The sequence below is a fragment of the Carcharhinus amblyrhynchos genome, chromosome 7, assembly GCF_965287045.1.
Source record: "Carcharhinus amblyrhynchos chromosome 7, sCarAmb.v2.hapA, whole genome shotgun sequence".
Taxonomy (NCBI): Eukaryota; Metazoa; Chordata; class Chondrichthyes; order Carcharhiniformes; family Carcharhinidae; genus Carcharhinus; species Carcharhinus amblyrhynchos.
In genome coordinates this window covers 3,472,807-3,485,199 of record NC_137330.1, presented here as the reverse complement: position 1 = coordinate 3,485,199, position 12,393 = coordinate 3,472,807, and the positions used below count along the sequence as shown (strand labels likewise).

The following is a 12,393-nucleotide window of genomic DNA, read 5'->3' as shown; positions in this document are numbered from 1 at the left end:
AATGCTAAAAACGAAGGCAAGCACAGATAACGGACTGAGTATTGTCTCTCTGGGATTCTGTGAATTCAAGAAGGCAGAATTCCTTTTGATGGATAGATAAGCATCTCTCTGGCTAGGGACTTGGATAAGAGACCAGAAACAGTAGATTGTGCTACATGACCATTTCTCAGAATTAGAAGGTAGCTGAAATGCTGTTATTAAGTAATCAGCTCATGGATCATTACGCATTCCAAGTGTGTCACGAGTCAAGAATTAGCAGTGGGGAACAATATTCCAGTGTCTGGAGAATGTAACGAAGACAAGTGGTCAGTTATTGGGTGAGGATGAGTGGAGATGCCGACGCTAAGCTAGCATAGAGAGAATGTTGGCATGAGCATAAAACATGATGAAGGAGGTCAAAATGGAGCTGTGCGCAATAGTGAGCAGTGGGGTAACCAACATGGACAGATAGCTTATTATACAGGGGACAATTTCCCAAATAAATAATCTATTATCAGATAGGGATTGGTGTCCGACCTCACTGATCATTGAGTCTAGATATCATGTTAATAGGATTCTTGTCCTCAGATGTTCCATTTTTGGATTGGCAGCGCAGGCATCAACTATGAAATGGGAGAGGCCAAGGGAGCTATGTATCATCCGTGGTACTCTCGGTAAGTAAGCGGGAAAACGTTAGGAGAAATAAAAACGTTAAAACCATGCTTAACTGAGTTATATGGGAAATGAAATATTACATCTCTGAGTATGTTTGTGTAACTCGAGTAGAAATCTTGACAATGATCTGTTCAGTGGAAGAAGGAATGGGGAGATTTCATATTAAAGAAAAAAAAACTTTTTGATAGCAGGAATGGAACAATGAAAGTGGGGATGGATGAAGGGTGGGGGGCAATGCTATCTGTGGTAGCCGGTCAAGAATGCAAGTAATTGCGTGAACAACTTTGGAAAATTTATTGAGGATAGATGTGGGGCATAGTTGTTTTTAACACCAGAAGGTCGTCCAGATCTACAAGGTTTATCGTTAGAAGCAGTGGAAGTTGCCTACTGATATCATTTAGAAGAAAGTTCGCCTCCTACTGAAACTGATGAGTTTGCAATCTTGCACTGAACATTTGAAATGTTCCCCAAGTTCCCATTGTTAAACAATAACTTTTACTTTAGGTAATCTTACTGTTTTTTGTTTTGATCATATTTCGTTGCAATGGCAATTAAATATTTTGGCAGTCTTGTTTAACATCCGGATATGTTTCATGTACAGTGATGATTCAGGAAATAGAATTCCGAACACGAGTGACAGAACACTTGCAAGAGATTTTGAGTATGCAGTTGTGGGGGCATGCCGAAATACTGGTAAGCCGTACAATGATGCTAATGATCAGTTTGTGTTCCTTGGACGATTTGCTCTTTCCCCACAATAACGTCAGGATAACATCTGTAGAAATAAAGAACACTTTAACATTATCACTTCAGAAGAACTCGCCTCTGTAATTCACCTGTTTGATGGTAGGAGATTTTAATGTCCCACAGGCCTACATTCAGCCTGCTCTAGGAGTACATTTCTTTCACTGGCCTGTTTGTACACGCGGCTTCCCGAGCATAAATGAAGAAGAATGGCTTCAGGAGGTTGATTGCCAAATACGAAAATGTAGCGGAATAATGCTGGGTTCTGTACACGTTGTGCATCTGATTTTTCATGCTGCTTTACCGCATCCTATATTGTAGGAATGTTGCTACAACGCATTTCTTCCCATTTTGAAATTATTGATCCATTTCCAATGCTTGCAATCAGCCTTTCCTGACGGTGATGAGTTGGCTTAGTCAAGAATCAAGGAGCCCTGGTCCATTTTGCGTTTCTGTAATGGTCACAGTATGATAGCTTCAGAATCAAACCTGAGTTCCAATGCCTTCACGACTTAGCAAAACCGAAATTTACGGAGCATACACTGCATGAATGTGAATGACAAACCGATGCCTAACTTCCAAATATATGCTATTGAGGTCAGATATTTTGCTTACAATGAAATCCTTTGGTGCCGAATTGTGGGTATTCAGATATTCCTCAATTGTGTGGGTCAGGATAAAAACAGGCGTTTTCTTTATGCATATAGAATCATGCAAATACTATAATCGTCAGGTGGATTAGTTGAATTGCTTTAAATGTGTTCAACACAGTAATACCTGTCCACAATTGTTGAATTATTAATTACTATAGTGCCTAAATATTTCCTTGTGCAACGAGACCACTAAGGACAGATTTTGTTTTTATGTGTATTTTCAGATTCAGGCTGCATGCAAGACACCAATTATGCAGAAGGTAAAGTCTCATTGCTTCTATAGCTTTACGGCTTTTTGTAGATCACATGAATTATTTTGTACTGAGGATGCAGTGGGTATCATGACTCCGCGGTTTTCTTTGAGAAAGTATGATACAACCCATGCACTACATCAAGCACCTTTGGACTCATATTTGTGGGGTAGGCCACTAGTGCTCATTTAATATCCATTAGTTTGGGGATCGTACCACAATATGCAGCACATAGAATTCCCCATTCTGCGTTTTGCACAAATATGGTGTTTATCAGTGTTTTGCTAATAACTTGGTAGCAAACCAAAACTAATATAACAAAAATATTAATAGATCCATGTAGTTTAAGAAAAATCAGGTGTATAGTTAAGAAACATTTGGCATTATTTTATATCATAATAAACGCTTCCATTTTATATTTTATGTGCATATACATCATAGTCTACTTGAATTGAGTTACTGTGATTAGATTTCTTTTTATATCACAATCAATGATTTGTTATGACTTCGAGCAATAGACCACCAAACTTACTAAAAACCCTTTACTTCAATATTGAAACATAAATTACTTTCTTTCCTTAGTTCTTAATTTTAGGGTAAATTACGGTATTAAGCAAAAACATTACAGTCCTCGTAGAAAGCTGATGCGAATAGCAGAGAAACATGGAAATACAAGTAGGCTATTCAGCTCTCCAAACCTTTCCACTGTTCACGATGATGATGGATGATCATCCAACTCAGTAGCTTGAGCCCGTCTCCAACCTTACCCTCCTCCAAACATTATTTTAACCTTCATTGCAATATCTAATTCTCTCTTGAAAACATACAATAGTTTGTTCTCAGCTGCGTTTTGTGGCTGTGAATGATAGAAGCTTAGCACTCCCTGAATGAAGAAATTTCTCCTGATTTCAGTCATAAACTGTTTTCACTGCCTGTAGTCTCGCCCCGGCTCTGCACCATTGGGAACACTTTCCAGAATTTATCCTGTCTAGGATCTAATGGAGTATACCCCAGAGTACTGAGAGACGCAAGGGAGGAAATTGCTGAGGCCTTGAGAGAAATCTTTGTATTTTCATTGGCTACAGGAGAGGTCAATGCTAGCCATGATGTGGAGATGCTGGCGCTGGCCTGGGCTAAACACAGAAAGAAGTATCAAAACAGCAGGTTAAAGTCCAACGGGTTTATTTGATAGCAAAAGCCACTAGCTTTCGGAGTGTGGTAAAGACTCACAATCCAACCATTATTTTGCAAATTGTGTTTTTGTCTTTATATGCCCTATTTGTGAACTGAAATCCCACTCACCTGATGAAAGAGCAGGGCTCCGAAAGCTAGTGGCTTTTGCTACCAAATAAACCTGTTGGGCTTTAACCTGGAATTGTGAGACTTCTTACAGAGGAGGTCCCGGAGGTTTGGAGAATAGCCAATGTCATTCCTTTGTTTAAGAAGAGTAGCAAGAATAATCCAGGTAATTACAGGCCAGTGAGCCTTACATTAGTGGTAGGGAAATTATTGGAAAGGATTCTGCGAGACAGGCTTTATTCTCACTTGGTAGTACGTGGACGTATTAAAGAGAGGCCCACGTGGTTTTGTGAAGGGGAGGCTGTGTCTCACAAACTTGATCGAGTTTTGCAAGGAAGTGACAAAGATGATTGATGAGTGTAGGGAACTGGATGTTGTCTGCATGGACTTCAGTGAGGCCTTTGACAAGGTCCCCCATGGCAGACTGGTGCAGAAGGTGAAGTCGCATGGGATCAGAAGTGAGCTGGCGAGGTGGATACAAAACTGGCTTAGTCAAAGAAGTCATGATGTGGGAATGCCGGCGTTGGTCTGGCGTAAACACAGTAAAAAGTCTGACAACACCAGGTTTGGACTAAACCTGGTGTTGTCAGACATTTTACTTAGTCAAAGAAGACAGAGGGTAGCGGCGGAATGGTGCATTTCTGAATGGAAAGTTGACAAGTAGTGTTCTCACGGATCAGCGCTGGGACCTTTGCCGTGGAGGAAAGTGTAACTGTAAGTTTGCAGACAACATAAAGAGTGGTGGATTTGTGAATAGTGTTGAGGACCATCAGAGGATATTGATCAATTGGAGACTTGGGCGGAGAGATGGCAGATGGAGTTTAATCCTTTGGAAGGTCAAATAGAGATAGGAAATATCAGTAAATGGGAGAACCCTTAAGCGTATTGATAAGCAAAAGGATGTGGGTGTACAGGTACACAGGTCACTGAAAGTGGTAATGCAGGCGGAGAAAGTCGTCAAGAAGATATACAACATGCTTGCCTTCATCGGCTGGTATATTGAGTTTAAAAATTGGCAAGCCATGTTGCAGCTTTATAGAACCTTAGTTAGGCCGCACTTGGAATATATTGTTAAATTCTGGTCGCCACACTACAGAAGGATGTAGAGGCTTTGGAGAGGGTACAGAAAAAAAAACCAGGATGTTGCCTGGTATGGAGGACATTAGCTATGAGGAGAGGTTGGAGAAAAATGGTTTGTTCTCACTGGAGTGACAGAGGTTGAGGGGAGACCTGATAGAAATGTACAAGATTATGAGAGGCATGGGCTGAATGGATATTCAGAAGCTTTTTTATCCAAGGAAGATCAATTAATAGGGGACATAGATTTAAGGTGCAAGAGGCAATGTTTAAAGGAGATGTACGAGGCAGATTTTTTACACAGAGTGATGGGCGCCTGGAACTTGTTGCCAGGAGAGGTAGTAGAAGCGGATATGGTCGTGACTTTTAAGGGGCATCTTGACAAGTGCGTGAATAGGATGGTAATTGAGGGAGATGGACCCCGGAAGGGTTGGAGGTTTTCCTTAAGTCACACAGTGTGGCTGGTGCAGGCTTGGAGGGCCGAAGGGCCTGTTCATGTGCTGTAATTTTCTTTGTTCTCTTTGTTCTTTTTTCTTTGTATTGATTTATGCCACAGGCACCCTCCTCACTATTTTGAACTCCAGTGGCTTTCTTAACCAAATACACAAACTAGATTTGCATTCGAAAAATGAGAACAAATAGTATCACCGACTAATTTTGTTTTCTAATAATTTGCAATGAATATTGTGTATATTTGTGCAATATGCACGCATATGTTTATCTATCAAATCAGATATGCATGTTTATATTTACCTCCCAATTTCCTTCTCGATTTTCACATTATCCACTAAACATACACGCATATATATTGAAAGACGTGTTTGTTTTAATGTTGTCTCTGGATTAATCTACTTAGATGGCGTGAAAACTGATGGTGAGCTGGTTTATTCGGTTGTCACGATCACGAAGTCGAGAGGCACAGGTATTTTATCGCAGTTTCTCTATCTATTGTTAGGTTTGGTCATAATTCCAGTTCCACACCTTAAATTCAATCACTTCATTCGGATTACGTTTGCTGACACTCTCATGATTATTTAGCAAAACTCATGCCTGTAGCAAATAACTGTCGTGCTTGCACTAAAATCCCTGCAAAAACATGAAGTGTGAATGAAAGTTTGTGTAGGTCCTAAATATAGTTCAATCATCGCAGAGTATGAAATGTTTTCTGCCCAACACTGAAAGGGGAAACTATCCTATATCTGGAATAAAAAAATGAACTCTGTCTAGAAATAAAAACTGGAACTTGTATTCGGATATTAAGTGTAGAACACGTGTACAACATTCCATTGACATGTCTGCTGTAGCCTTCCTCATGAAAACATATTTTTGTTTGCTTTCAAATCATTTACTGATAATGATACAGACAACATGACATTGCATTATTACAGTTGTGCACAAACAGGTATGTGTTTTTGTGTAGAACATAAAAGCTTGCATGGCACTACATCAGAATTGAGCCAATAGATGCAACAGACGCTTGATATTTGTGGTGCAAACCGAATTGTGCACAAGGGAAAATTACTTCAACGGATCATAAACTATGAGACATAGGCGCAAAATGAGGCATTGGGCCCACCATAGTTTTTGTTTCTCAACCCCATTCTCCGGCCTTTCTCCCGTCACCGTTGATCCCTTAACCAAGCAATAACCTGTCTATTTCTCCCTTAAATAAACCCAATCACCTTTCCTGCACCGCCTTTTGTGGCAGTGAATTTTATGTATTCACTAGGCTCTGTCTGAAGAAAGTCCTCCTCATGGTGTCAAAGCATGATCGATTAAATTTGGCAAAAGCCACGCTGAAATGACATGGTAGATCTGTCCTCGAATGCCCGTTTTACAGCATGTTCAGTGTTACCTGCCTTTGACTTTAATGGGGAGGGATATGTAGCGCAGTTGTGCACAGACAGAGGCTTTATACTTGTGTAGTACACACGGCTTTCATTATCTAAAGAAAACCAAAAATCTACATGGGTAAGCCATTATATACAATTGGCAACTTATAATTCTGGTGCAAGTAAAATTAACTTCAAATGGGCACAGTGATAACGCACAGCGGCTTAAATTGGATAACGTTCACTCTAACGGGACATGGTCTGCTGGAATCAGATGCCCATTTTATATCGCCTCTGGTGTTAACTTTGTTTTCAACAGAGAGTAATGGACATGTGTGCAATATCCGTATTTGATGGCATGGAATAGATTAAGAACATCCCGTTTCCAATCAATGGATTCCCAACAGCCAACCTGTCCAATCTGTCATCTTCAAATATTTCTGTTTCACTTGCAGGCAATAGTGGCGGCCGTTCAACAGAGAAGCAAGTAAGTTACCTTCTGACGAATAGAGCACTGAAAGTTGATTTTTTTTTAATACCTGGCAGAAAGTAATTACTGACCATCGGTTTTCTGAATAGCCCAACCGAAAGTTTTCAGGTTTGGCCCATATTTCCGAAGGGACCCGTACTGCAATCCAGCAATCAAATATACTGGGACAGGACTTGCTCAGTTAGTGTTAGGGCATTGGGGAGAGCTACAGAACGAAGAGATCTATGTGTATAGGTTCACAGATCTTTAAAAGTGGAGTCACAGGTGGACAGTTTGGTGAAGAGGGAATTCAGCATGCTTGGTTTTATTGGTCAGAACATTGAACACGGGCGTTGGGACGTCTTGTTGGAGTTCTACAAGACATTGGTAATGCCGTACTCGGGATAGTGTATACAGTTCTGGTCACCCTAATATAGATCAAAGAACAAAGAACAAAGAGCAAAGATCGGAAGTGATTATACTAGAAAGCGTACAGAGGAGATTTACTAGGATGCTACCGGGAATGATGGATTGAGTTATAAGGAGCCGCTGGATAGACTGTGTCTTTTTTTCTCTCTGGAGCGCAGAAGGCTGAGGGGTGATCTTACAAAGGTCTATAAAAGAATGAGGAATACAGATCAGCTAAATAGTCGATATAGTTTTCTCAAAAGTAGGGGAGTCTAAAACTCGAGGGACATTCGTTGTACAGAGCGCCACCATGATATTCCGGATCGCTTCCAACCATTTAACATAGAGCAGGTTAACAGGAAATTACAGAAAAATACAGAGTTAAAGTGGGACTGGGATTTTAACTGTGTCAATTGTACCGAATCTGTTTGAAATAATCGTTCATTTTTTCGTGACATCTGTGTCTCAGTCAACATATACTGCACATTCCGAATCGCCCTCTAGAAGGTGGCGCTGCGCCGCATTCACTGCAGTTCATATGATGCACATATACCCACAATAGGGTTATAGAGGGAGTTACATGATTTTGAGCGGGCGACAATGAAACAATCGCAATACAATTATAGGCCGTGATGTTGTGTCACATGGACACCAATTTGCAGCTGCTGGTGTCTCACTGCATCCGCTGCCCTCGTCCTTCCAGTTGATTGATGTCGTGAGTTTGGACGATACTTTGGAAGGAGCTTTGATGACTCACTGCACTGCACCTTGTTGTTTTTACACGTGGCTAACACTGTGCAGAGCTGGATGCATGGAATTAATCTTTAAGATGACAGATGTTGTGCTATATATGCGAAGTTGATTACCCTTGGTTGGTGAAGATTGTATTAAATCTTAGTGACAAGTGGAACTGATTAGCTAAAACTCCAGACTTATGCCTCGTCGATGAGTGAAATGTTTGGCGAGGTATTATATGTCTTGATTTCCAACAATGATTGCCTGTTAAATTGGCGCAATAAAGACTACCTCCGGTTAACATAAAACACTTTCCCAGTTTATCCTAAGGCTACTGGCCATCATGATTTTTGTGTCTACCCGGTGCTAATTTGATTCTAAATTCTTTAATTTCAGGATAACAAAAAGGGCGAGAATGATTACTCTATCACGTATGCCACATTGAATCACATAAAGGATGAAGATCGTTTCGAGCGATACCAAAAAGAAGAAGGGTGTTTCTACGAAAACCTTCCAAGGCACTCATAGCGAAACTGGAAAGATAATGAACGCATCATTGCATCTGCAGATGATTTGAGGCCTGCATATTTTCGCAAAGTCAAAGCTTGACTTTACGATGGATGTTATAATTCTGAATCGGGCTGAACATGTTGCATTCAAATACTATTGAATGTCGGCTATTTTGCAGCCAGAACATTGACTACGTGCCTCGCCTAAGGCTGACAGTAGATTATTAGTTTAGGTCAAGAATTACGCAACTGACGCAGCGATAAGACATGGAGCGTTCTTTTCTTAGTGCTTCCAATTGAATGTATCAATGAATCCTGTAGTTTTCGTGAAGTCCACATAATTCGAATTCGGAGGAATTTTCTGTTGACATTTCCTTGCAGTACCTGAATGTTCCATTTTTTTTCACATGGAATGCGGGCAACACCAGTTGGCGAACTGTAAATACACTTGCTGTGCTAATGCAGTTGAACAATGGTCTACCTGACTATTGCTAACCAAATCCTCAGAAGGATTCACCTCGCTTGCTTGATGACCGATGACTACACAAGAAGCAGCAATGCAATATTAACAAATTCTACTTCCAAATTAGAGGTGTATTCGCATCCTCGAATGGAGCGATTGTAACCTTAATCTATTTTAGGAAGATGGAGTTAAATTAACAAAAAAAATATGTACAGTGACTAATTATACACGAGTAGTATTCCATACAGTGCAACAGCACAACAACACAGAAACCAATGACTGAACTTTCGAATGTGCGCTTACTTCCAACGAAAAATCAGCTGGAGATGGTGTGTTGGATATTTTTGTAAAGGACATCAATTCACTCACAAATGAGCAGATGACAATGGTTACTCGAATCATGAAAAATAATGGCCAGAAAACCTTCTTTATCTGAAGATGTCTAACCGGAAATGCTCAAGGTTAGTGAGAGTGTTTTCTATTAAATTGAGTGGGAGGTTAATGTTGACGAAGGAAAAGCAAAAAGACACAAATGTATTTGTGGAGCCATGTGTAGGAAAGCGTTGTTAAAGTCAAAGGGTGGGACTTAATGTCTGCAGGTTTTCGCCCATCTTTTTTCTGCCAACACCGGTCCCATAATATCTTCATTTACTTTACCTGAGCTGCAGTGACCTCTGAACGTACAGACTTACTGGAAAGGCTTTCCAAATTAATTTCGCCTGGATAAGGATAATATCATTATCATTATTTGAACCATCATTAGGTCTTCTGTAATGACCAGAAACTCAACTGGACTCACCACATAGTTACAGTGCAGATCAGATGCTAAAACTAATGTGGCGAGCAACTCACCTCTTGGCTCCCCAAATCCTTCCCACCATCTACAAGGCACAAGTCAGAGTGTGATGGAATATTCCCCACTTTCCTGGTTGGGTGCAACTCTAATAACACAAGAAACGTGACACCATCCAAGAGAAAGCGGGCAGCGAGTTTCGCATCACATCCATAAATATCCATTATCTCCACCATCGGCGCTCAGTAGCAGCAGTGCGTAATATCTACTAGATGCACTGCTCGAATTCACCAAAGATCTTTGGACAGCATCTGCAGGAAAACAACTAAACAAGCTAATAGGGACAATGAGACAATGACAATCAAACACAACGACGTAAGAGAGAATATCGGCATTTTTAAATTCATTTTACTTATGTTGTGCGTTAACTACGTTAAGCGTTAATAATTCAGTGATACCAAGAAGAAAATGGACCACTCCACCACCCAGTTTTAATGTTGAGACTCGTTGATTAACTTTAATTAAGAGACAGTGGAGACAACGTTTGCTATGCTTTGAGTTGAACTGAACAAACTTCGCAGGCTTTTTGCAGTGCGTGAAATATTTTTTCATCGTCAAATCTAAAATTTGTCTCAATTTGTTAGATCTGAACAAATATTTCGTGTTCTGTGGTCACACATTGACTGCTGATTTTTTTGTGTTATGTTGAGGTTACAGTAATGTGTTACTTTGCTACCCCTAATTACGTCTGATAGCCGACCACCATGTTAGAACGATCTGATTCTATTTCTTACTTCAAAGTGCATCTTGGCCACAGTAAAATCCACATGCGGTTGTGGCAGCATAAATGTGTTCCTGTTGTGACCTCAATCTAGTTCTTTGTATAATAATCAACACAGTGAAGATTACATTTAGTGTTTCATATGAAATTTCCGATGTAGAACGGAATAAAAGATGGGAAGATGAAATAGTTATTCAGAAATGTGAAGTTTTTGGCTTTCACTTTTTGAGATGCAGAGTACAGTCATGCTCGAGAGGTAAAACAGAGTTACACAGCTGGGGTATTGTGTGCAGTTGTGGTCAACATATTAAGGAAGGTGTTAATTTCCGGCCAGCGTGCAGAGTGAGTTTGCACGAACATATCAAGGGCTATAAAAGTGGAACTATGAGGATAGGTTGGATAAATTAAGATTATTTTCCTTGGAGTAAAGACGGTGACTTGATAGGCATGCATCAAATTATGAAGGGAAGAGATAGAGTGGACAGGAAAACAATGTTTCTTTGATAGCGAATTCGAGGATCAGGGGGCCTGGATGCAAGATAAATGACAGAAGGTGGGAGTATGAGGAGCAATTATTTTATGCAACTGCTAGTGCGTGTCCAGAAATCGCTGCTCGAGTTGGTGGAGGTGACAGAGTTCGTAACTCTTAAAAAGTACCCCAATCTGCAAATCATTGCTATGAGGCACAAGGCTATAGACCTAGTGCAGGATGGTGGGATTAGAAAGGGCGTCTATGTGACTTTGGGCAGGCATGGCCAAGACGGGCCGAATGTACTCCTTCTGTGCTGTAACGTTTCTATTGTTCTATAGTTATTTGGACATCCAAATGTTAACTCATGCGCTTGCCATGGGGATGCAAGCATTTGCAAAATGAACAGGATCTGGTGAGGGATATCATACTCATAATTTAATAGAAAAACAGACAGCAATGCCTTTTTTTATTATTCATTAGTGGATAATGAGTATCACTTGCTGTCCAGCATTTATTGCTCATTCGAAGTTGCCCTTGGATGGCAGTTGAGAGTGAGCCATACAGGGTGATGGATTGAATGCAGAAATGCAGAATGGGACAAGAGGGCAATTTGGCGATAAAGTGGTAATGTCATTGAGATGTGACCTAGCAGATCAGGCTAACAGGAAATGAACAGATGTTCAAATCAATTCACGCCAGCTGTCAGAATTCAAATTCAAGTAATAATTTTGCTTCTCGACGTCATTAAAAATGCGTATATTGTATCCGTCATCGAATGTTGCAAAGAGGGGAAAAAAAAGTTTACCTTTCACAAGTGAGGTTTGCCACCCTAACTAGGCCTAATCTATCTTTGAATTCAATTACCCAGAAGTACGTTTGACTCTTGTCTTCTTCTGAAACTGCCGAGCAAGCATTTCGCTCCAGAGATTTGCAACAAGTGTTCACTTTTTTCAGCCACTGCCATGTTCAATGCAAATAGTAAATACCTAATTATTGACCTGGAGCGGGAATAAACTGACAGTCATTAAAAATGAGATCAAACATTTTACAAAGACAGAAGTAGGAAAGGAGAAGTCGAAGTAAATATGCAACTGATTAGGGGCCAAAAAGGTAGACACCAAAAATAGCTTCGAGTGCTGTGGTTATCAGTGGCCTTTCCAGTTCTGGAGGGAAGTAGAATGTCAGATCCCCAAGGGTTAAGCTTTGTTTCGCTGTGGGAGTGTATAAATGGCTAAAGAGGTACACAGGCATAA

The 12,393-nt window shown here is 40.4% G+C and overlaps 1 protein-coding gene across 1 annotated transcript in view; it reads left to right on the top strand.

Annotated features, from left to right (window-relative positions):
- LOC145345309 (Fc receptor-like protein 2) overlaps window positions 1-10,842 on the top strand; it is a 30,825-nt gene extending 19,983 nt beyond the window's left edge. The window contains exons 8-12 of the mRNA XM_080193124.1: window positions 1,256-1,347; window positions 2,276-2,311; window positions 5,535-5,600; window positions 6,966-6,997; window positions 8,519-10,842. Of these exons, the coding sequence (XP_080049250.1) occupies window positions 1,256-1,347; window positions 2,276-2,311; window positions 5,535-5,600; window positions 6,966-6,997; window positions 8,519-8,650 (358 nt within the window). The 3' untranslated portion in view covers window positions 8,651-10,842. The remainder of the gene's footprint in view (window positions 1-1,255; window positions 1,348-2,275; window positions 2,312-5,534; window positions 5,601-6,965; window positions 6,998-8,518) is intronic.
- Window positions 10,843-12,393: the final 1,551 nt, after the last annotated feature.